At 52.6% G+C, this 22,088-nt stretch overlaps 1 protein-coding gene across 6 annotated transcripts in view; it reads left to right on the top strand.

Moving 5' to 3' along the window:
* TNRC18 (trinucleotide repeat containing 18) overlaps positions 1-22,088 on the top strand; it is a 79,771-nt gene that overhangs the window by 44,397 nt on the left and 13,286 nt on the right. For all 6 annotated transcript variants that reach the window (XM_032328447.1, XM_032328452.1, XM_032328448.1 and 3 more), the window contains 5 exons: positions 858-1,029; positions 2,452-2,812; positions 6,414-6,686; positions 11,329-11,577; positions 21,078-21,508. In XM_032328447.1, coding sequence (XP_032184338.1) covers positions 858-1,029; positions 2,452-2,812; positions 6,414-6,686; positions 11,329-11,577; positions 21,078-21,508 — 1,486 coding nt within the window. The remainder of the gene's footprint in view (positions 1-857; positions 1,030-2,451; positions 2,813-6,413; positions 6,687-11,328; positions 11,578-21,077; positions 21,509-22,088) is intronic.

Below are 22,088 nucleotides of genomic sequence, written 5' to 3'. Positions count from 1 at the left end.
CCCAAGGGCCCCCATGAATTGCATTTATCCTTCTCGGATATTCCTGTTGGAGGAGAGGATGAAGACTGGAAGAAATTCCCTACAGCTGGCCAAAGGAGGGTAGGGAAGCAGTTCCTAAAGACAGCAGAGGTTGGGGTCGCCAGCAGGCAGCCCCTGTGTCGGAGCACGGCCCCCTGAGATGGGAACGCTTTCCTGCTTTTGCGTCACACCTGCATCCAGTGTTTATTGTGACCTTGGGCTGTGTGCTAGCTTTTTGGAGCCTGTTTCCCCCTGTGTAAAGAAACCAGCATGTAGAACATTGTTGTGGTTGGAATATAAAGCCCTGGCCTGGGAAAAAGCACATAGTAAGCACCAAGTAAATATTAGTTGCTTTTATTACTTGTGAAGGTTTAGCTTAAAGTAGGTAAGAGAAGCCTTCAACCTGGGACTGTATTCTTGACTGCGTTAATCCCAGGGGTGCAGGAGACCAGCTGGAGACCCTTAATCCCCCTCCCGTTCTGGGAGTTCTTTGACATTTCTGATCCTTGTTCTTGGCACGTTTTGTTAAGGGGTGTGCGTGTGTGTGAGTGAGTGTATGTATGAAGAAGCACGAGCGAGAAAGAGGCCAGCAGAGGATACTGCCGTGGAGAAGTGTTTCTTCTTTCCTGTTAAACTCATTCTGCCCCATTCACAAATAGAATCCCAGCACCATAGCTTTGCAGGATCTGTTTCCCCAGATTCGTCACTCTGCCATCACTGTCTGTGCTTCGACATCTGGAGCCCAGCCTTCAGGGCCGTGAGGGCGGACCCCACCCCCACCCCCACCCCTTGAGTCTTTGCTGGCCAGGGTGTTGACCAGCTGTGCATCTGGGTTTCAGGCTGAGCAGCAAGCCTCTGCTGACATCGGAGGAGTACGAGCTTGGAGCAGGCATGAGGAAGAGGCACAAGGGACCTGAGGAGGAACATGATGGCCTTGTTGCCACGGGGAAAGCGAGGGGCAGGAGCCAGCCTTGGGACGAGCACGAATCCTCATCAGATTTCATGAGTCAGGTCAGTAAGCTGCCATCCTAGGGTAGAAGGTCTGGAAGGTGTGCCAGAGTTCACACTCCCTCTACAGGTCTGTTGATGATCCTAGTCCTGCACAGAAACTGTAGAAATAATTGCTTTAGTGCCAGAGGGACTGTCCTCCAGTCTTATTGGGCTGGGGGGTGGGGTGGGGCATGGATCAAGGCCCAGAGGAAGTCAGAAACTTAGAAGTAGCACAGCCTCAGGTAGAGCTGGGACTGAAAGCCACACCCCCTGTGTGTGCTCCATGACCCTTTGCTGAAGCAACGAAGAGAGGCTGCAAGTTCTTAAACAACAGTAATTGCATTATTTGGTTAACAGTGTAACTGTCTAATGAGCAGCTTCACCGTTCCGTAGTTCTGAGAAACAAGGGCTTGATGCCATTGTAATTTCCTTGTGAACTCTCCGGGGTAATGGGGTGAGAGCCAACTCCTTGATTTTTCTTATTTCTGCAGAGCATTGAAATCGTCCACTTAAGGCCTGTGTCTCTAAATACTAATGTACCTTGTCATCCCTCCTCATAAAGCTCCACAGAAGGGAACTCTTTCCGTTGATTTGGCCATCAGAGGGAAATACATAAGGGAGACTGGATCCAGGAGGAGTTAACAGAGCCAGTCTGTATGTCAGGATCCTTTATTTGCAAATCGTGAGGGATGCTTCTTGGCTGTTCAAATGACCCTATCCCTCCTTTCTCGCCCGTATGATACGTTAACCGATTAAAGAAAATACAGCTAAAGTGTTCAAACGAGGGGCGTTAATGGCTTTGGAACTGCACATTTCCTTTTGATAGCAAACAACTACAGCAGACATGGCAACCAGGAATTTAATCTGAGAACTCGAATCTGCTGTTGACTGCTTCGGGCATCCGAGGCACACCCAAGGCATTCTCTTGGCAGCTCCCGCCTATTCACTTGGATGGGCCAGTTTAGGATGTGCTGTAGTCTTCCTGGGCTGCTTCAGGTGGTCAAGTTAAATGGATGAACCGTGCTAGGATTTGAGGTTTCTGTCTTGGTTGCATGCCTCCTCCTCCCCCTCCCCCGCCTCCTGGTGTATCAGCAGGGCCGCTTGCTTGAAGGGCTTCCCTAGGAGGCATGAGAGCGTCGGGGAGAGCCAGTGGCAGTGCCAGCATTAGCGATCGCTGCACCCAGGGTAACAGCACTGTGATAAGAGCTTCACGGGCCTCATCTCAGGTCACCTTCACGACAACCCCAAGAGGCCTGCCTATAATTCTCCCCATTTTCCGGATCGGGGAGAACAGAGGCTCAGAGGGGTTGAGCAACTTGCTGGACGCCACGGAGGCAGGGAGAAGGGCCCGGAGCCCCGCTTCATCAGAGCCCCTGCGCTGAAGCCCACTCTCGTCCTTTGGCCAAACGTCTTAACCCGTGACTTCCCGACTTCCCTCTACAGCTGAAGATTAAAAAGAAAAAGATGGCCAGTGACCAGGAGCAGCTGGCCAGCAAGCTGGACAAGGCCCTGTCGCTCACGAAGCAGGACAAGCTCAAGTCGCCCTTCAAGTTCTCGGACAGCTCTGGGGGCAAGTCCAAAGCGAGCGGGGGCTGCGGCAGGTACTTGACGCCCTACGACAGCCTGCTGGGCAAGGACAGGAAGGCGCTGGCCAAAGGCCTCAGTCTGTCCCTCAAAGCCTCCAGAGAAGGTAAACACAAAAGGGCCGCCAAAGCCAGGAAGATGGAGGTGGGCTTCAAGGCCAGAGGCCAGCCCAAGTCGGCCCACTCCCCGTTCGCCTCGGAAGTGAGCAGCTACTCCTACAGTAAGTAGCGGACGCCGCGCCGCCCCGGGCCGCTTCCTCTCTCTCCTCAGTCTCCTCTCTCTCACGGGCGCTCGAAGGTCTCTCCTGCTTCTGCGCGGGCTCTAGGCCGGAAGTGTGGTGGGGTGTGGGGGGGAGGGGGGCGGAGGGTATGGAAAGCGGAAGTGCCTGTGATTGGTGGGTGGGAGGGGAAGTCCGCCGGCTTGTGGCGACCCTTCGCGCCTTTGCCAGAGAGGAGTCGGTGCGGAGGCCTTTGCGCGACAGAGTCAGCGGCTGCTCAGCCTTGAGCGGCCGTTTGCGACGACCGACGGTAGAGCGGAGCCTGCGTCCTCTGCCCACAGGCGGCTCTCAGTCCCCTGGCGGGGCGTTCGGAGGAACAGCGTCTGTTCGCAGAGCGCACGCCGTGCCGGGCGGTGCTGGGCAGCGCACTGAGGGCTGTGCGGGCCGTGTTTGCGTCTGTGTTTCCCACAGCACTCCAGGTGGCCGCCCTACGTTGTGCCCAGGGGGTGGACCGCCCGGGTGGGGAGCGTAGAACCGGGAAGCGCAACTGTTGCTGGACTGAGGGGGCTGCTTGTCCTCTCACTGGCTGGAGCCTGCTGCATGGGAGCTCCTTCCCTGGGCCCTCGGGAATGCGGCTCAGGATGCGGCTTTCCTGAGCTGGGGTCCCCAGACTTGGGCCTGGGACCTCCTCCTGTGGCGTGTAGTAGGTGCTCCTGGGTGTGCGTGCGCGCCTGCGCAATGGTTGGCCTTTCACGACCTTTGGTGGTGCATGGTAGGTGCGCCTGGGTGTGCGTGCGTGCGTGCGGGCAGGTGGCTGGCCCTTCACAGCCTTCAGTGGCGCGTAGTAGGTGCTCTGTGGCCGCGTAGGTGCGCCTGGGTGTGAGTGTGTGTGTGTGCGTGTGTGCCTGAGCAGAAGGCTGGCTCTTCACGGCCTTCAGTGGTGTGTAGTAGGTGTGTAGGGTGTGTGTGTGTGTGTGCGGGCATGTGCACAGGCAGATGGCTGGCCCTTCACAGCCTTCGATGGCACATAATAGGTGCTCCCGGGTCTGTGTGCAGTCTCTGCTGGCTCTGGGACGCTGTATGGCAGATAGTAGGTGCTGTGTGTGCAGATGGCTGGTCTTCCATGGGCCTATGGTGGTGGGTAGTAGGTGCTCCTTGGCGTGTGTATGAGTGGAGCCCCAAATGCCCAGAACCCAGGCGCCCAAAGCCAGTGGCTGCTACAGAAAGGCCTGGAGGGGCTTCACATGCAGCTCCCACCAGTCCTCAGCAGGGTCTGTTGCGGGAGTCCCCATGCCCTGACTCAGGTGGAGGGCTTTTTTGTTTGGACTGCCTGGATGTGGGTATCTGGGCTTTTGATCGGCTCTTCTTGGTTTATAGGAAGAGTGGTTGGATGTCAAGTGCAGGAAGGTAGACACCTGTAATGCTATTAAAGTTTGTTTTCTTGAGGAAAGGAAATAAAGTGTTTATGGACTTGGAGTTAAATTCTTGTTGCCCTCACAGGACTGTTGTGAGCTCTAGTGAGTTCACGTTGGTAAAAGCTGGCTGTGGCATAAGTTTAAGCTGCTGCTGTTGTTGGTGTCTTTTGTTTTTGTTTTTGTTTTTGTTTTTGCTTTTTTCTTTTAACATTTGTATGTTTGGTTACTCAGGACTAATGGGTCTCTAGGGCTGACGTAGAGACAAATATGTGAGGTAAACAGCTCCTTTGTGCCTTATGTGTTGAGGACATGCTTGATTGCCATAGCTTTTGTGGCCCTCAGCTTTGGATGGGTATGATATGACTAGGTCCATGGCTACCATGAGCACATCTCAGAACTCGTAGCCCCAGAGGAGGAGGAAAGAAGGACTCTCTGATATTTCCATCTCTGGGTTTTAGAATGTTGGAGGGAATGGGGAGTTGCTGTCTTGACTGCAAGAAGCATCCTGTCCTTGTACATCTGGAGGCCAGAAATGAGCTCAGTTCCCGAGGTCTTTGGCGTGCTCTGAGCCAGTGAGTCCCCTGTGTGCAAATGTTTGCACGCACAAAGCCATATTCGGATTGCTTGTCTATTACACCGGTGTCGAAAATTCCACTGTCCAGGTGAGAGAAGGGAGTTAAAGTTGCAGCAGAGCGATCAGATCTGTGTCCAACTAGATGCTGGCTATAGTAGGTAGCTGACTCTGAGGAGAGTTCCTCGTTTGTTTAAGTAAGCTGCATGCCCAGTGCAGAACCCAAGGTGGGGCTCGATCTCATGACCCTGAGTTCCAGACCTGAGCTGAGATCAAGAGCCGGCCGCTTAACCAGCTAAGCCACTCAGGCATCCCTCGTTTGTATTTTTCACGTAGTCAAGGGTGGCAGGATACAGGAAGAGAGAAAACGGCTTTGTTTTTCAACTTTGGGTTGTTGGGGTTGGGAGACATGCATGCCTGGTGGGAAGCCAGTTCGGTCGTCATCACCCTCAGTGTTGCCAGCCAGGGATGTGGGCTTGGGAAGGATGGACAGGCCTGATGGCGCTTGTCTGTGTTACCCCTGCCTAGAGTTCTGAGGCCATCCTGGAGTTGGGGTCTTAGTTGGAGTGGAAAGCATAGGTAGGTATAGGCGGAGGCAGCCAGAGGACGGAAACTGCCTCTACCTCTGACTCACTCCCGCACCCGACACATGCACGTGCCCATGTAGTTTTTTGTGGGCATGGAGATGGTAGGTGCTGCCAGAGCTTAGCTCTGGTCGTTACTGTTCCTTGTGTTCAGCGTGGATTTTATCAGATCACGGGATTACAGTCTTTGGCTGTGGAGCCGTTTTTTCCAATGAGATCTTGCTGGACAGCCCAGCCCCATTTATAAAACGGATCAAAATGGCATGAGAACGTTTGGGTTGAGGTTGGAAAGGGCCAGAGCTGTGCCCGCTTGATGGTCCCCTTTCCCTAAAGCTGGGTGATCTTCTCCCCGGAAAGCTTGGGAACCCTGGCCTTCCCACGCTGTGCAGGAAGGCAGGAGACTTGGGGGAAGCCAGCAGCCGTGTGCTGGTAATGACGCCCTTTGATAGGAATTCTTGAGTTGGAATATCACTTGCCAGTTTCCTTGGTGTGACTGCGTTCGGTGGCCATTGCAATGCTGCTGGGCGGAAAGTTGGGATGCGTGTGTGTGTGTGTTACTGCTCCCCAGTCTGCCTGCGCCGCCCAGCACGCCACCGCAAACTGCTCTTCTGGGGTAGAAGAGCTTTACCCGAGCCCTTCTTTTCTTACGTTTTGTCTCCCCAAAAGGAGCCGTGGGCTGGGTTTAGTGACCTCCATGGCCCTGGCTCAGGCCTTCCTGAAAGTAGGGCTCTTACCTCCCCCGGGGCCTGGAAAGGCTGTTGGCAGAGGTGGCTGTGTGGTGGGTCTGGAAAGGACGAGCTCTATGAGGCCTGTGGCCCGGGGGCCTCCCAGGCGAGAGTCGAGTTCCAGGCCAGGGAGAAGAGGTCTAGGCGGTGGGACATGGCCTGTTGCACGGCCGGTAGGCACTCGGAGCTTTCTGCCCCGGCACGCGCCAGGGCGTTCTCAGAGCCACTGAGAGTGACGAGGGACGCCAGCCCCTCCGTCTCCTCCCAGCGCTCCATGACTTACTTTATTAAAAACTACTTTGACTGCAGATACGGACTCAGAGGAAGACGAAGAATTCCTGAAGGACGAGTGGTCTGCCCAAGGCCCGTCCAGCTCCAAACTGACGTCTTCCATCCTGTGTGGCATGGTGGCAAAGAACAAGCCCCCCGGAGGCCCCAAGCTGACCAAGAGGGGCCTGGCGGCCGCCCGGACTCTGAAACCCAAGCCGGCCGCCGGCAGGAAGCAGCCCTTTTGTTTGCTGCTTCAAGAGGTCGAGGCCCGTTCCTCCTTCAGCGATTCCTCGGAGGACTCGTTTGACCAAGGTTACTAGCTCCAAACACAAAGTACCTTCCGTGTTTTCTAGCGAGAGAGAGAGTGAGTGAGAGAGAGCGCGAGAGAGCGAGCGAGCGAGCAGGAGATGGCAGGAGATGGCGGGCAGAGGTGGCCCACCTGGGACGCCTCGGGAAGGGCGGCCGTCTTGGTTCTTGGCAGCGTAGCCTGCTGTATCCGCCTGAGTCCTTCTATTTTTGTTCTTATTTGTACCTGTATCGTTGTGATAACGCCACGGCCTGGCTCTTTTTGAGCCTTTATACGGACTGTTTTTAGTCTCCCCCTCCTCCGCGCTCCCCCTCTGCCCCCCTCCTCGCCTCCTCTGCCCCCCTGGACCGCAGGCCTGGGTCGGGTTCTCTCGGAGGCCTCCCGGGGGGACATTTTGTAAATGGAATTCTGTCGTGTGGGCGTGTGACTTGATGTTTGTACCGCGATTTTGGTAATACCAAGCTTTATTAAACATACCGAGTTCATTTTTAACTAAACCCGTGTGCCTTGTCTCTCTTGCTGTGTCCTTACTAGACCATTAGGTTGCCGCTCCCCTCATTCGTTCCTCCTTCCCCTCCCCCTGCCTCCCGCACCCCTGCCTCCCCCAAGGGCTAGAGCTGGAAGAGGCGGTCTGCCACTCTTCTCTGTTACTCAAATATCCCTGGTAGCTGTTGGCATGCGTTCATTTCTCAGGCTCAAAGTCAGCTGTGCTCACCTCCAGCTTCATCTTTTGTTTTTGTTTTGTTTTGTTTTTTAGCTGCCTGTTTGTTTTTTTATTTTCTTAAAGCTCTATTTCTGTGTAACAGCGGTTTAAAAATATAAACACTTGTTTTCTAACACGTATTTCTGTTTTAAAGGGCGTGTAGGCAGTGCAGGGTCAAGACCATTTGCCGCCCCGAGTTTTGTTGTGAGATTTGAAAGCGTGGGCTTCATTGCCACGTTGAGCGGCGGGGAGCCCGGGGCTTCGGAGAGAGCACTGGCCACTGAGCCCACAGGCCTGGTCAGCTGGCAGCACCCCCCAGCCCATCTGCCTCACCGGTGGGGAGAGGGTGTGGTTCTGTGATCCCGGTGGACATCCTGGTTTTGGCGTCCCAGGGACAAGTGGGGGAGCCAGGGGATTCTTAAGTGTTTCCTCACCCTGGTTTAGGGATTTGCTTCTGGGTGGAGCCCCTTCAGGGATTCCCAGAGTCTAGACCCTGTGCCCCCTGGGGTGGGGCCCGGGCATGCAGGGGCCCACCTGGACGGGAACTGGCTCAGGCCCTGGGACCAGAGGCTACCCTGACTCCAGCTGTGCTCCCGTTCCTGGTCTGCTTTCTCCCTGCCCGCACCTCCCATCCTGACTTGCCCAGGTCCATTTGGGTGACCAGGAAATGGCACAGCAGGGAGCCAGATGCCCTTGGGACCCATGTTCTCTTGGGCTGCTGCGAGAGAATGGAGTTTGGGCCAAGGAAGTGGGGAATTCACTAACTCACCAGTCAGCCTCCTTTGCCCCGAGTCCTGGCCTCTGGACCAGTCTGGCTGGTTCACCGTTCTCTTTCCTCCCTCCCTGACCTGCTCCTCTCCCCTCTTGGCTCCTCCCCTTTAAAGCCAGAGTTCCAGCTTCTGTGAGTTGAAGCTCTCCTGCCCCAGCCCCGACCCCATAGAGAAGCAGGCAGCCCCTTCAGATGTCTTGGCACAGGGCCATGTGGCCAGAGTGGGCAGAGGGAGCCAGAGGCCCCTCAGAGCAGGCCAGACATGGCAGCGGAGCGAACCCAGATAGGGGAGGCGAGGGGCCCTGCTGCACGCGTACACAGACACAGACACACACACACACACAACGCTGGTCAGGTCTTGACAGGGATATTTGGGTAATAGGGTCTTCCTGACATCCGGTACTAAAACACCTGACTGCTTGGCTTTCTAGTGTCTGCTCTCTCCCCCCAGCAGCTTGACCATACCCTCCCCCTTGATCCCTGCCCATGATGCTTTGAATGTCTGTTTTGGTCTCTTGCATTTGCTCTCACGCTGCACTCTGGACGCAAAGCGAAGGCTGGGAGTAGGGCAGACGGCGCAGCGGGTCACTGAGCTTGGGTCCGAGCCTGGCTCGTTGCTCCGTAGGTAGGCAAAACCCTTTTCTTTGTGTCCCCCTGCACCTCCCCTCCTCGGGGTTTGCCCCCATCGGCTATGGCAGCAGCGGATTGCTTTGGCATTTATCGATCGGGTTTTAGAAAACCAAACCGAACCAAGCTACACCAGACGACCCCACATACCGAGCCAAGAGTTTTTTGGTTTTGGTTTTTGTAAGAAAAAGTTTTTCTGTATTACCTTGGGCTGCTTTGTTGGGACTTTTCCTCCCTCTGCCCTTGGTAGGCGCTCTCGCCTCAGGTGTGGACGGCTCCAGAAAGGCTTCCTTGGTCCGGAGATGCCCCCTCATCCCCGCCACTGCTCCCCCTGCCCCGCATACCCCAGCCTGAGCAGACCAGCCACCATGGGAAGCAGCCAGTGGGGGCTTTTCAGGCTCATAGCAGCCGGAGGTGGGGAGGGTCTCCAGAGACCACCAATCTTGCTTTGTGGGAAGCGAACCCTGGTTTTGGGTTTTTCCTTCCAAGTACTTTTTCCACGTCGAGGTGCGGGGATTGGGCTGCTGCTGGCTGACTGGTATCCAATATAGACATTCCAGGCATCCAGAAACCCAGAGCCAGCCCTCCCCCACTGTACGTTGCTGGTGGGGAATCTTTCTGGATGGGGGAGCGTTCTGGAGTCTTCACACCTGAGCCGCCAGGGAAGGCGTTCTCTAGAAGGGAAAACTGGCCACACATCTGATTCTGTGCCCCCACCCCAGCCAGCCACCGCCCCCCCCCCCCCCGCCCGCCACCCTGCTCAAATTGGCCGACCCCAGGGAGGCCTGATGTGGGGGACCCAGGCGCTGCCGAAAGTCTGCCTACACTTAGCCTGCTTTGCCGCTGTGGCCCACTGGGGCGGAGACAACCATGTGATGTCCGCAATGTGGATGGATCGCAAGTGTGCACTGCCTGCTTGCCGCCTGCCTGCCCCACTGGCCTCCATCCTGCTTCATCCATTGCTCTGGGAGCCGGGCCTCCCCCCCTTCCTCTCCCTCCTCCCTCTCCTCCCCATCCTCCCCATCCTCCTCTTCCTCTTAACAACCCTCTGTCTCTGCCTCCTTCCTTTCTCAACGCCCTTCAGGGATTCCTGCAGCTCACGTCCACCTTCCTCACCCCAGAGACCCAGGCTCCCTTGGAAAGTTGGGTAGGCAGACCCCCTGCCGCCCTTGGTGCACCCGGGGCCACCACTTGGGGCTGCTGGTTGCACCCAAGCAAGCAGAGGTGGCTCGGGGTGTGGCAGGAGAACATGGAGTTGGCTGGCTGTGTCTGCCCCTCTCCATTCCCTTAGCCCAGGCATTCCCTGCCCAAGATAGAGGGGGGGTGGAGGGGGTATGGGCCACCTTATCTGCTGCAGAGAGTCGCCTCTGGTCTTGCCTGGCCCTGCCCTGGGCTAGTGGCCCCCAGAGCCACCATCACGTGCCCAGCACTCCAGGCAGAGTTAGCGGGTGTCCCTGGGCAGTTAGCCCCCAGTGCCCTCGCCTGTCCACTCTGGCGGTGTGAGGCTGTCTCCCTGGGAAGGTCAGGAGCAAGGTTGTAATCTCCCTGCAGTCTCTGTTCTTGGTGGAGAGCTTGGTTCACGTGCAGGGAACACCCCCTTCTAGGAGACACTGGGTGACAAGACAGCCAAGGAGCCCTGGGTTTGAGTTCTGCCCGAGTGCTCGGCCACGCCAAGCCTCAGTCCCCTGGCGCAGAGTGAGGAGAGCTGACCTGCGTGCCTCCCTCCCTGGCTCCCCGTAGATCAGGAGGCATAGCCAGCTTGTGGCTCCCTTGGCCGTGGGGACAGCAGTTTCTTTTTGTACAACAGGCTGGTCCTGTTTCTGTTTGGTCCTTGTTCAGCCCGCAAAGTGCTTTCTCCTTAGCTGGGTGCGTGGGTTGGGAGGGCCGGCCCATGCCACAGATGAGCAAAAGTGCTCCCAGAGGGCCAGGATTTACCCCAGGCTCCCCAGCTCAGGGGAGTTGCTGGGAGTCAACTTTGGACCCCAGAGCCTGCTCAAGAAGAGATCGAACTCTAACCTTCTCCTGTCACTAGCCTCAGAACCCATGCCCCGCCACCCCCACCAGGCCCCTGAGTCCCTGGCACCCTCACCCCACCCCCTCTCCGCCCCTCCCTGGCCTCCTCTTTCCTCTTCTCCTGCCTCCTTTCTCAGCCTTCATGTTGTACGTCGGGGTGTGTGTGTGCGTGTGTGCGTGAGATGGTGGAGAGAGCTGTCTCCAGTCCTTGTCCGTGTGTCTGTCCCCCTCCCCACGGCACAGGTGCATGTTCGTGTTCCCCTTTACAGAAACCCTCTGATTCCCAAAGCTGCTGCCCACCTCTGGGCTGTCCGGGATGCCCGCGTCTTGGGCTTGCTTTGATGGGGGCACTGGGCCATCGGCAGGGGTTGGGGGGGATCTGTGGGCTGGTATCGGAACCACCCCCGGCTGATGAGGAGTGAGGTGCTAGGCTGCAGCCATGCACCTCTCGCTGGTGCTCTGGCTGAGTCGGGGCGGTGGGGGGCGGTACCTGCTGAGGCCAAAGCTCTGACTCGCCCCCTGTTTTCTGCACCAGATGAGAGCTCCGAGGAGGAGGACGAGGAGGATGAGCTGGAGGAGGAGGAGGAGGAGGCCACCGGCGGCTATAGGCTGGGGGCCCGAGAGCGGGCCCTGTCGCCAGGCCTGGAGGAGAGTGGGCTGGGCCTGCTGGCTCGCTTTGCAGCCAGCGCCCTCCCCAGCCCCACAGTGGGGCCGTCGCTATCAGTGGTGCAACTGGAGGCCAAGCAGAAGGCCCGGAAGAAGGAAGAGCGGCAGAACCTGATGGGTAAGTACGTACCCGCAGGTGGCACGCAGGGACACCACTGTCCCATCCTGCAGGCCGGAAACAGGCTCGGAGAAGGGTAGGGGCAGAGCTGGGGGCTGGGGGCCCTGCCTTGTGGGCCAGCCCCATATGAGCAGAGTGGTACTGGTACTTGCCTCAGGAGGGGGTTCCGGAGCTATGCAGGCTGACCTTCACTGTTCATGCCCCTGGCTAACCCTGTCATAGCCTGACTCCCTCATTTTAGGTACCTGGTGATAGGTAGCTCCAGGAAGCAGAGAGGCCTCAGGTCTGCACCGTGGGGGGCTGTAGAAGCCCAAGGAGGCTGCTCCAGGCAGGGAATACCTAGGCTGACCCATGAGAGAGAGGTGGGAATCGGTTAAGCATACTTAGAACTAGAGGTACAGGCCCGCTAAGTCTGGGCATTTGAGGCAGTTCACTTGGTGAGATGGGCATGAGGCCTGGGGTTGGGGCCTGGAAAAGGTCATCACTGGGGGTGGTCACGTGCCCTGTTACTGTTAGCTGTGATTACCCTCCCATTTCCCTGATGGGCAGATGGAGACAGCTGGTCCTCAGGCTTGGGCAGGAGGCTAGGCCTTGTCCTGGCCCTGCTTCCTTTCTCTTTACATCCCCAGCCTTCTTGAGACAAACAGGGGACCACCTTCTAGGCCCACCCCCATTCTCGCCTGGCCAAGTATCCCCTCATGGGGTTCTGGGGAACATGGGTGTTCGGGGTGTGCACTCACCTGGCCTCAGCCTGGTTAAGTCCTCGGCCTGGCCTTCCTGCCCTTTCCTGAACCTCCGGGGTCCATGTGAGGTCCGGCCCTCTGGCAGGGGCTGTGACAGGGAGAATGAGCACTAGGATGCTAGCCTGTTCTACCCCCTGGATCTCCCCCGGTGCCCCTGGCTTCATGTCCTGCCCGCTATAGGACAAAAGCTCATTCCTAAAAAAAAAAGCTCATTCCTATGGTCTGTACCACCTCATGGGACCTCATCTCTGGGGCAGCCTCACAGTCTTCAGGCCCTGACCTTGCCTCTTTGAGCTCTTCGTTCTCCCTCCCTTTCAGCCCCACCATGTCCTGCCATTGTTCCCTGGGGGATTTGGGCCTGGCTCTTCTGGGCAGTGGCGCTGGCTTCCCTTCTGCATACTCCTCTTGGGTATTTTTCGTACATAAGCAGCTGGAGGGCTCTTTAAGCTCAAACTTGACCAGACCACTTCCCCTGCTGAGAACCTCTGACTGGTTCCCTGATGTCCCGTGGTCACATGCCACCTGTCTGACCCCTTCCCCATTAGGCTTGTGGCTACCCAGACAGCAGCATCCTGTCCACAGCCCCTGTCCTCATCCCTGAATGCATCAGCCATCTTAGAATTTGCAGGCTTCTGTGTTTTATCCCGGTTCTCAACTGTATTGGCAAAGAGTTCCCTTTTTACACTTAAAAGTCTGAGGGGTCTGTAGTGATGTCTCCTTTTTCATTGTCAAACCAGATAATTTGTTTCTGCTGTTTCTTGATCAGCATGACTGGAAGTTATCAATTTCACCAATTTCTGCTCTTTCTTATTTCCTTCCTTCTCTTTTGGTGTGTTTCCAACCATTTCCTATTTTTTAACATGCAGGCTTAGGTAATCAGCTTGGGACGTTTTCTTGTGGAGACCTTCAAAGTTCTCTCTGAAGCTTTCTTTAGCTGCGTCTCTAATGTTGTCTATTGTCCTTTTTTCATTATTACTCTCAGTTCAACACATTTCTTAACTTGTGATTTCTACTTTTCATTTAGTGATTAGTTAGAAGTATTATTTTCCAAATATTGGTGGGGGTTACCTGGTTATTATATTTCTAATGTTATTATATTTCTAATGTCATTCCATCTTGGTTAGAGAAAATACTCTGTAATTTCAGTCTTTTAAAACTAAAACTTTGAGGCCATATGGTATTTCATAGTAAATGTATCATGTGCACTTAAAGAATGTGTATTCTGGGGCATCTGGGTGGCTCAGTGGTTAAGTGTCTGCCTTTGGCTCAGGTCATGATCCCAGGGTCCTGGGATCGAGTCCCACATCAGGCTCCCCGCTCAGCCGGAAGCCTGGTTCTCCCTCTCCCACTCCCCTTGCTTGTGTTCCCTCTCTCATTGTCTCTCTCTCTGTTAAATAAATAAATAAATAAAATCTTTAAAAAAAAAAAAAGAATGCATATTCTGATGCCATTATATACAGTGCTCTGTAAATCATTCAGTTCTGTCAGGCAAGGCAGTGTGATTGGAGGTGTTAAGATCTTGTGAATCTTTGCTGGTTTTTGTCTCGTGTTATCAGTTGCTTACAGATGGGTATAAAACCTCCACCTGTGATTGCAGGATTTTCTTTCTCCTTGTAATTTAATCCTATAGATGTTTGCTTCCTGTATTTGAAGCTCTATTAGGTACATATATACATTTATGATTTCCTGTTTTCCTGTTAAATTGGTCTTTTTATCATTACAAAGTGTTCTTTTCTATCTCTTAGTATGTTTTGTTTCGAAATCCCTTTTATGTGGTAGTAAACAGTCACTACACCTGTCTTAGGCTTCCTATTTGCGTGGTATATCTTTTCCCGGTCAGTTACTGTCATCTTACCTTTATCTTCATATTTATTTATTTATTTAAAAGATTTTATTTATTTGACAGAGATCACAAGTAGTCAGAGAGGCAGGCAGAGAGAGAGGAAGGAAAGCAGGCTCCTTGCTGAGCGGAGAGCCTGATGCGGTGTCCAATCCCAAGACCCTGGGATCACAACCCGAGCCGAAGGCGGTGGCTTTAACCCACTGAGCCACCCAGGTGCCCCTCATCTTCATATTTAAAGTGAGTCTCTTATAGACAGCTTAACAGTTGGGTCCTTTTCCTTTTTTTTTTTTAAGATTTTATTTATTTATTTGTCGGGTGAGGGGAGAGAGCACACACAAGCAGGCAGAGTGGCAAAGGCAGAGGAGGCAGAGAGAGAAGCAGGCTCCCCACGGAGCAAGGAGCCCAATTCGGGACTGGATCCCAGGACCCTGGAATCATGACTTGAGCCAAAGGCAGCTGCTTAACAGACTGAGCCACCCAGGCACCCCAGGGGAGTTTTAGGTTCATAGCAAAATTGAGAGGAAGATACAGAGATTTCTCTATGCCCCCTGCCTCCCCACCACCTGCACAGCGTCCCCCATTATCGACATTCTCACTCCCAGTTACCACTGAGGAACCTGCAGGCCACAGACGTGTCACTGTCACCCAGAATCTGTAGTTTACGTTAGGATTCGCTCCTGGTGTTGTACAATTTGTGGGTTTGGGCAGACGTATGTAGGCACCATTGTACTGTCCTACAGAGTAGTTTCACTGCCTAAAAGTCCTTCGTACCCCACCCCTTCATCTGTCCAAAGCTGCTATAAACATGTAACAGTTTTTTTGCATGGGGACATAAGTTTTCAGCTCCTTTGGGTAAATACCAAGGAGTGTGACTGCTGGGTCACATGGTAGGAGTCCTTTTGGTTTTGTAAGAAATTGCTGTAATGTCTTTTGTGGTGGCCGCCCCGTCTTTGCATTCTTTTTTTTCTTTTTTAAGATTTTTTTTTATTTATTTGACAGAGAGATTTATCACAAGTAGGCAGAGAGGCAGGCAGGGTGGGGCAGGTCGAGGGGGGGGGGGAAGCAGGCTCCCCGCTGAGCAGAGAGCCAGATGTGGGGCTCCATCCCAGGACCCTGAGATCATGACCTGAGCCGAAGGCAGAGGCCTAACCACTGAGCCACCCAGGCACCTGTGTGATGGTATCTTGTTTGAATTTGCCTCTCCCTAGTAACATGACGTGGGACATCTTTTTGTTTGCTTATTTGCCATCTGTGTAACTTGCAGTGACATGTCTTTTAGGATTTTTGGCCCACTTTTTAAATTGGGTTGTTTTCTTAATGTTGGATTTTAAGAGTTCTTTATCTGGTTTTGGAAAACAGTCCTTTATCAGGTGTGTCTTTTGCAAGTATTTTCTCCTAGGCTGTGGCTTGTCTTTTCATTCTCTTTATAGTGTCTTTCACAGAGCAGAAATGTAAAATTTTAGGAAGTCCAGCTTCTGTGGATTGGTCCTTTGGTGGTGGTGTATCTAAGGGTTCACTGCGAGACTCAAGGTCATCTAAATTTCTCCTACATTATCTTCGAGGAGATTTTGAATTTTGCGTGTTACCTTTAGGCCTGTGATCTGTTTGGAGTTAATTTTTTTTTTTTTCATTTTGAGTTAATTTTTTTTTTTTTCACTTTGAGTTAATTTGTAAAGAGTGTAAGATTTGTTACATTTTCTTTTTTGCCTGTGCATCTCCACTGGTTCCAATACCATTTGTTGAAAAGACCTATCCTTTTCTCCATTGTATTGCCTTTACTCTGTTGTGAAAGATTATTTGACTATATTAATGGGAGTTCATTTTGGGGCTCTCTTCTGTTCCATTGATCTGGTTGTCTTGTCTTTTGCTGATAACTCGATAACTCGTTGTCATGATCATTGTAGCTTTACAGTAAGCCTCGCAGCTGGGTACTTCTAGTCTCAGACTTTGTTTTTCTTCTTTCATCTTGAGCTGGCCATTCTGGGTGTCTTGGGTCTCCATGTAAACTTTGACATTAGTAGGCTTGGTATCCACTTTTGGGATGTTGTGCAGAATTGTATTGAATCCATAGCCCACATTGGGAAGAATGAACATTTTGACAGTATCAGGTCTTCTTCTCCTTGAGTGTGGAAATGATTTTTCATCAGGGCTTTGTAGTTTTCATCCCACAGATCTTGTGCATATTTCGTTAGATTTAACCTAAGTATTTCATTTTGGGGAGTGCTAACGCAAACAGTATCGTGTTCTAAATTCCAAATTCAACTGATTAATTTCTAGTATGTAGGAAAGTGAGCGACTTTATATACATGAAGGTTGTAAAATGTGTCCTTGCTGTAATGGCTTATCAGATCCAGGAGATTTTTTGGTTGATTGTGTGAGGTTTTCTACATAGACTCTTATGTCGTCTGTGAACAAAGGCAGCTTTCTGTCTTCCTTCCCTGTCAATATACTTTTTTTCCCTTGTCTTACTCCATTAGCTAGGACTTGGAGCAGTATGATACTGAAAACAAGTGGTAACTGGGGCATCCTTGCCTTGTTCCTGATCTTAGTGGGAAATCCTCTAGTTTTTCTCAATAAGTATGATGGAGGGTTTTTATGGTTCTTCTTTATCAAGTTCAGGAAGTTCTCCTCTATTCCTGGTTTAGTGAGAGTTTTTATTATGAATTTGGGCTGGATTTTGTCAAATGCTTTCTATTAATATGATGAGATTTTTTTCTTCTTTGGGCTGTTGATGTAATGGATTACAGTAATTGATTTTTGGATGTTGAACGATAAATCTCACCTAATTATGGTGTATAATTTTTTTTCGTACCTTGTTGGATTTCACTTGCTAATATTTTGTTGAGTATTTTTTGCATTTATGTTCATGAGAGATACTGGTCTGTAGTTTTCTTGTACTGTCATCTTCTGGTTTAATACTTCTGGTATTAGAGTAATTCTGGCCTCCTAGAATGAGTCGGAAGTATTCCCTCTGCTTCTATCCTCTGGAAGAGATTGTAGAGAAATGGCTTAATTTCTTCCTTAAATGTTTGGTTAAATTCAGCAGTGACCTTATCTGGGCGTGGCATTTTCTGTTTTAAAGGTTATTAATTATTGATTCAATCGCTTTAATAGATAAAGGTCTACTCAGATTGTTTCTAATTGTGTGACTTAAGACCTTATGGCTGGATAATACTGCATTTTATGAATGTACCACATTTGGTTTATCTACTTAATGGGTTTTGTTTCCTTTTTTGGGCTGTCATGAATAATGCAGCTGGGAACATTGGTGTATACGTTTTTGTGTGGACGTGTGTTCAGTTGTGGCTACAGATCTAAGGGTGCACTTGCTGGGTTATTTGGTAACTTGGTATTTAACCTTTTGAGGAAATGCCAAACTTTTCCAAAGTGGCTGTACCACTTATATTTCCCCCAGCACTCTGTGAGGGTTCCCATTTCCTCCCCAGTTCCTCCCCAATACCTGTTACTATGTGTCTTTTTGATGATGCCTTATTTCTTGGGGAGGAAGCCATTCTAGTGGGTGTGCTGTGGTCTTTCATTGTGGTTTTGATTTGGATTTCTCCTGGTGATAGGAGGACCCTTTCTATGTTTAGCAGACCTTTGTATGTGCAAAAATGCCTATTTAAACCCTTGGCTGACTTCTTAATTGGGTTGCCATCTTGTCATTGAGTAAGAGTTCTTTGTATATTTACCTATAACGCTCTAATTAGAAACATGGTTTTGCAAGTATTTTTTCTCCCATTCTGTAAGTTATCTAAAGTTTTAAATTTTGATGGTGACCAAAGCTATCACTTGTATTTCTGGCGTTTGCATCTTTAAAGAAAAAAAAAAAAAGATTGCCCAACCCAAGGCCAAGACTCAGTCCTGTTTGCTCCTAAGATTATGGTTTGTGACTTACATTTCGGGCTGTGATCCATTTTGAGTTAATTTTTGTGTATGGAGGGATGGAGGGGTCTTTGCCTGTGGACAGCATTGTCCCCGAATCTTTGTGTTAAGAAGTCAGTTCTTTCCCCATTGAATGGTCTGGGTGCCCTAGTGGAAGGAAGATCAACAGAACATAAATATGAAGGATCATTTCTAGACCCTCTGTTCTAGTCCATCAGTGTAGATGTCTGTTCTTAGACCAGCAGCACAGTCTAGATTACCACAGGAATCTTCCTTTGTAGGAGGCTTTGCAATTGGAAAATACGAGTCCTCCATACTTGTTCTTTTTCAAGACTGTCTTTCTGCCTCCGAGACCCTTGCATTCCATATGGATTTTATGATTAGCTTGTGAATTCCTGCAAAAAAAGCCCACAGGGATTATGAATAGGAATTGTGTTAAATAAATAGGTCATATTGGGGAGTACTGGCATCTTAACAGTGTAAATTTTTTGATCCATGAACATGGGATGTCTTTCCCTTTATTTATGTGCTTAATTTTTTCCAGCAGTGTTTATAGTTTTTACTGTACAAGTCTTGCACTAATTTTAATTTGTGAGTATTTTTTGATGCTGTTGTAAATCGAATTCATCTTTGCAGTGTCCATTGCTAGTGTATAGAAATAGAGGTGATTTTTGCATATCGATTTTGTATCCTGCAATCTTGCTGAACTCATTTGTTCTAGTAGGTTTTTAGTAGTAGTTTCTATAATACAAGATCATGTCATCTGCAAATAGAGATAGTTTTATTTTTTCCTTTCAGATGTGTATACCTTTTATTTATTTTCCTAACCTAATTGTCTAGGTTAGAATCTTCTGTATAATGTCGAATAGGAGTGGGAAGAACAGGTATCTTTGCCTTCTAATCGTCGAGGAAGAACATTCATTCTTTCACCATTAAACGTCATGTCAGCAGTGAATTTTTATGGATGTCTTTATCAGGTTGAGAACATTTCCTTCTGTTCCTGGTTTGAGTGATTTTATCATGAAAGAGTGTTGGGTTTTGTCCGTTACTTCTTCTGTGTCCGTTGAGGTTGTTTGTGTGGTTTTTTGTCCTTTATTAATATGGTACATTACATTGATTTTCTTATATGTCGAAGCAACCTTCTGTTCCTGGAATAAATTTCACTTGGTCATGGTGTGTAATCTTTTTTTGTATGCTTCCCGATTACGTTCATCTCTGTTTATAAATTGTATCTTCTAAGGGACTGACCATTTAATCATTTAAATATGTTCTCCTCTAACAGTTTTTATTGTAAGGTCAGTTTTGTCTGATACTTAGTGGAGCACGTTCAGCTCTTCAGTTGCTGTTAGTGTGGTTTATATCCTTTCCATCATTTGACTTTTAGTCTCTCTGTGTCTTACCCTTCTGTTTTATATCTCTAGTGCTTTGTCGGGTCTGTTCCTCCTTTACTGCCTTATTTCTTGGGGAGGGGGTAGGAGCACAGGACACCGGGTAGAAGTCAAGGGCACGGACTCAACTCCCTGCTGTGTCACCATGCGGCCTTGAGGCCTGGGCACGTGCTCCTGCTCTCTGGGCTTCTTGCCTGTCTCCACCCCAGGGCCCTCCGGAGAACACGCCACCACCCCCACCATGCACCGTTCTTGCTGCCCCACTGGCCTCGTCAAGTATTTAACCTCCAACCTTACTCATGCGGTCCCGCTTCCCTCTTCCAAGCACGTGTCCACTGTCCATCACCGCCCTGTCCACCCGGCAGTCCCGTGCCCTAGGTGGCGTCCCTGCAGTGTTGGATGGGGTCTAGGTTTTCCAATGGGGTTCTGTCGGAGGCTGCCGTGAGACAGGGCCTCATTCCGTTACACCCAACAGCAGAAATCCAGCCTGCGTTTTATGGCCTGCACCCCTAATCAGCCATGAAAGCCCCCAGCTGCCTCCCTGTGCAGTGGGAAGTCTGTTAACAAAAGATTAATGAGTGGCATCGGTAAGCTTTGCCGGCGGCTCCCTCCCACGGAGTGTGTCCCCTCGAAGCCCAGCCCACTGCCCTGGCTGCCTCTGTTGGGTGATGGGGCTGGGCCTCCCAGAGGAGCCCTGGAGGGCAGGCTGCCAGCTGCCCTGGGGTCAGTAGGCCTGGGGTAGTGAAATTAGGGATCTGTTTCTGTGGGGCCGAGCAGGACAGGTTAGACAGATCAGTGGGCTGTGTGCCTGTGGCGATGAAGTGTGGACAGAGGACTCCCCAGGGTGCCAAGTGGACCTTCTCAGATAGGAGGCTGCAGGTGTCCAAGTAGAGGCCCGGAGAGACATGGCGGTCCAGGGCCCAGCAGTAGCTCAGGTGCAGGTTTGAAGGGCTGGAGAACAGCGGGGCATCAGGAGAGGTTTGTGTGTCAAGGAGCCCAGCAGCTCCAGGGCCTGGATTGAGCCCTGCCCTTTGTCTGTGGGAAGGGCCGAACCTCAGGTGTGACAGGAGGGGGCCGGGCCCCAGGGCTGCATGAGTTCTGGCAGGGCTTCTCCTCTAAAAGGGAGTGGGTGCTAGGGACCTCCCATCTCTGAGAAGCGGCTCCGGGAAGCTGAGAGAGGCCCCGTGGGCCTCGGGGATTTCATGTGGGCTTTCCAGCTGCTTCCCTGTGGGCGTCAGGCCCTCTCTGGCCTGCCCTGGCTTCTGGGATTCCCACGGGGCATATAGGAGGCAGAGGAGAAGCTCATGTGGGGCCAAGCAGGAATCTTCATGGTCCCTGATGATGTTCTTGTGGGGGTTGGGGGGGTGATGAGGAGGGAGCAGAGTCTGGGCAGCCACAGTGGGGGGAGGGGGCAGTTCGGGATAGCAGTGGGCCAGCAGGGCCTGCCACTCAGAGGCTTGTGGCTCTGTGAGTCCTCCCCCTCCTCCTCCTCTGGGCCTCAGGTTCTCCTGGAAATGAGAAGCCTCCCTTGGAGGAGGTTGGGACCATGGCCTTCTGCTGGCAGCCAGGGTGTCTGGGTGGGTGGGAAGTGGGGGTGCCGGGAGCCCCTGTCCACAGCCGCTGCCCTCGTCCCGCATGCAGGCACGGAGTTCGAGTACACGGACTCGGAGAGTGAGGTCAAGGTGCGGAAGCGGTCGCCTACCGGGCTGCTGCGGCCCAAGAAGGCACTAGGGGAGCCCGGGCCCTCCCTGGCCTCCCCTGCACCCAGCGCCCGGGGCCCTGGTCCCACCAGCCCCGACAAGGCCAAGCTGGCGGCAGAGAAGGGGCGCAAGACCCGCAAGCTGCGGGGCGCCAAGGAGCCCGGCTTTGAGGCGGGGCCCGAGGCCAGCGACGATGACCTGTGGACACGGCGGCGGAGTGAGCGCATCTTCCTGCATGACGCCTCGGCCGCCGCCCCAGCCCCCAGCAGCGCCGCCCCTGCTGCCACCAAGCCCAGCCGCTGCGGCAAGGGTGGCCCGCTGAGCCCCCGCAAGGACACGAGCCGTGCCAAGGACAGGAAGGACCCCAGGAAGGTAGGTGCTCAGTGCAGGGCCTGGGGGGTGGGACGCGGCAGGAAGGGACCTGGCCTCACCCCTCCCTTACAGGGGCGGGCTCCCTCCCCTCCCGTCTCAGGGGAACACCCTCCTGTGGGAGCGAGGTGCAGGGACCCCAAAGGAGAGCACTGCCGAACCCCCCACCCCCCACTTGTGATAGGGAGGCACCTGGCGTGCTTCTCGAGCAAGGGCTCTGGTACGGGTGCCCGTCTCCGGGTTGGAGTAAGGGCCGTCACTCCCGTGAGGAGCTTGAACCATAGATCAGGGTCTCTGCGGTCACGGTCATGTGCTACGTGGCTGATTGTGCCGCAGACAGAGTCTGACTCTGTCGGTCCTCCTGCGGCGTGTGGCTCCCCCCGACCGCCCGCGGGATTCTTCCTGAATTGTCTGCCTGGGCTCCCCAGCCGGAGGATGCTTCCTTTCTGAGCTCTCTAGGACAGGGTTATGGCCCATGTGTGTGGTTGCATTCAGGCCTAGCAGCTGGCAGCTCGGCAGTGGCCTCTGACTCCGGCCTCCCCATCCCCAACCCCGATGGAGGGTGATCTCTCGGATAACGGTG

The sequence above is a fragment of the Mustela erminea genome, chromosome 20 (assembly GCF_009829155.1).
Source record: "Mustela erminea isolate mMusErm1 chromosome 20, mMusErm1.Pri, whole genome shotgun sequence".
NCBI lineage: Eukaryota > Metazoa > Chordata > Mammalia > Carnivora > Mustelidae > Mustela > Mustela erminea.
Note: the sequence above shows the minus strand (reverse complement) of the source record. Positions and strands in the feature narration are given on the sequence as shown.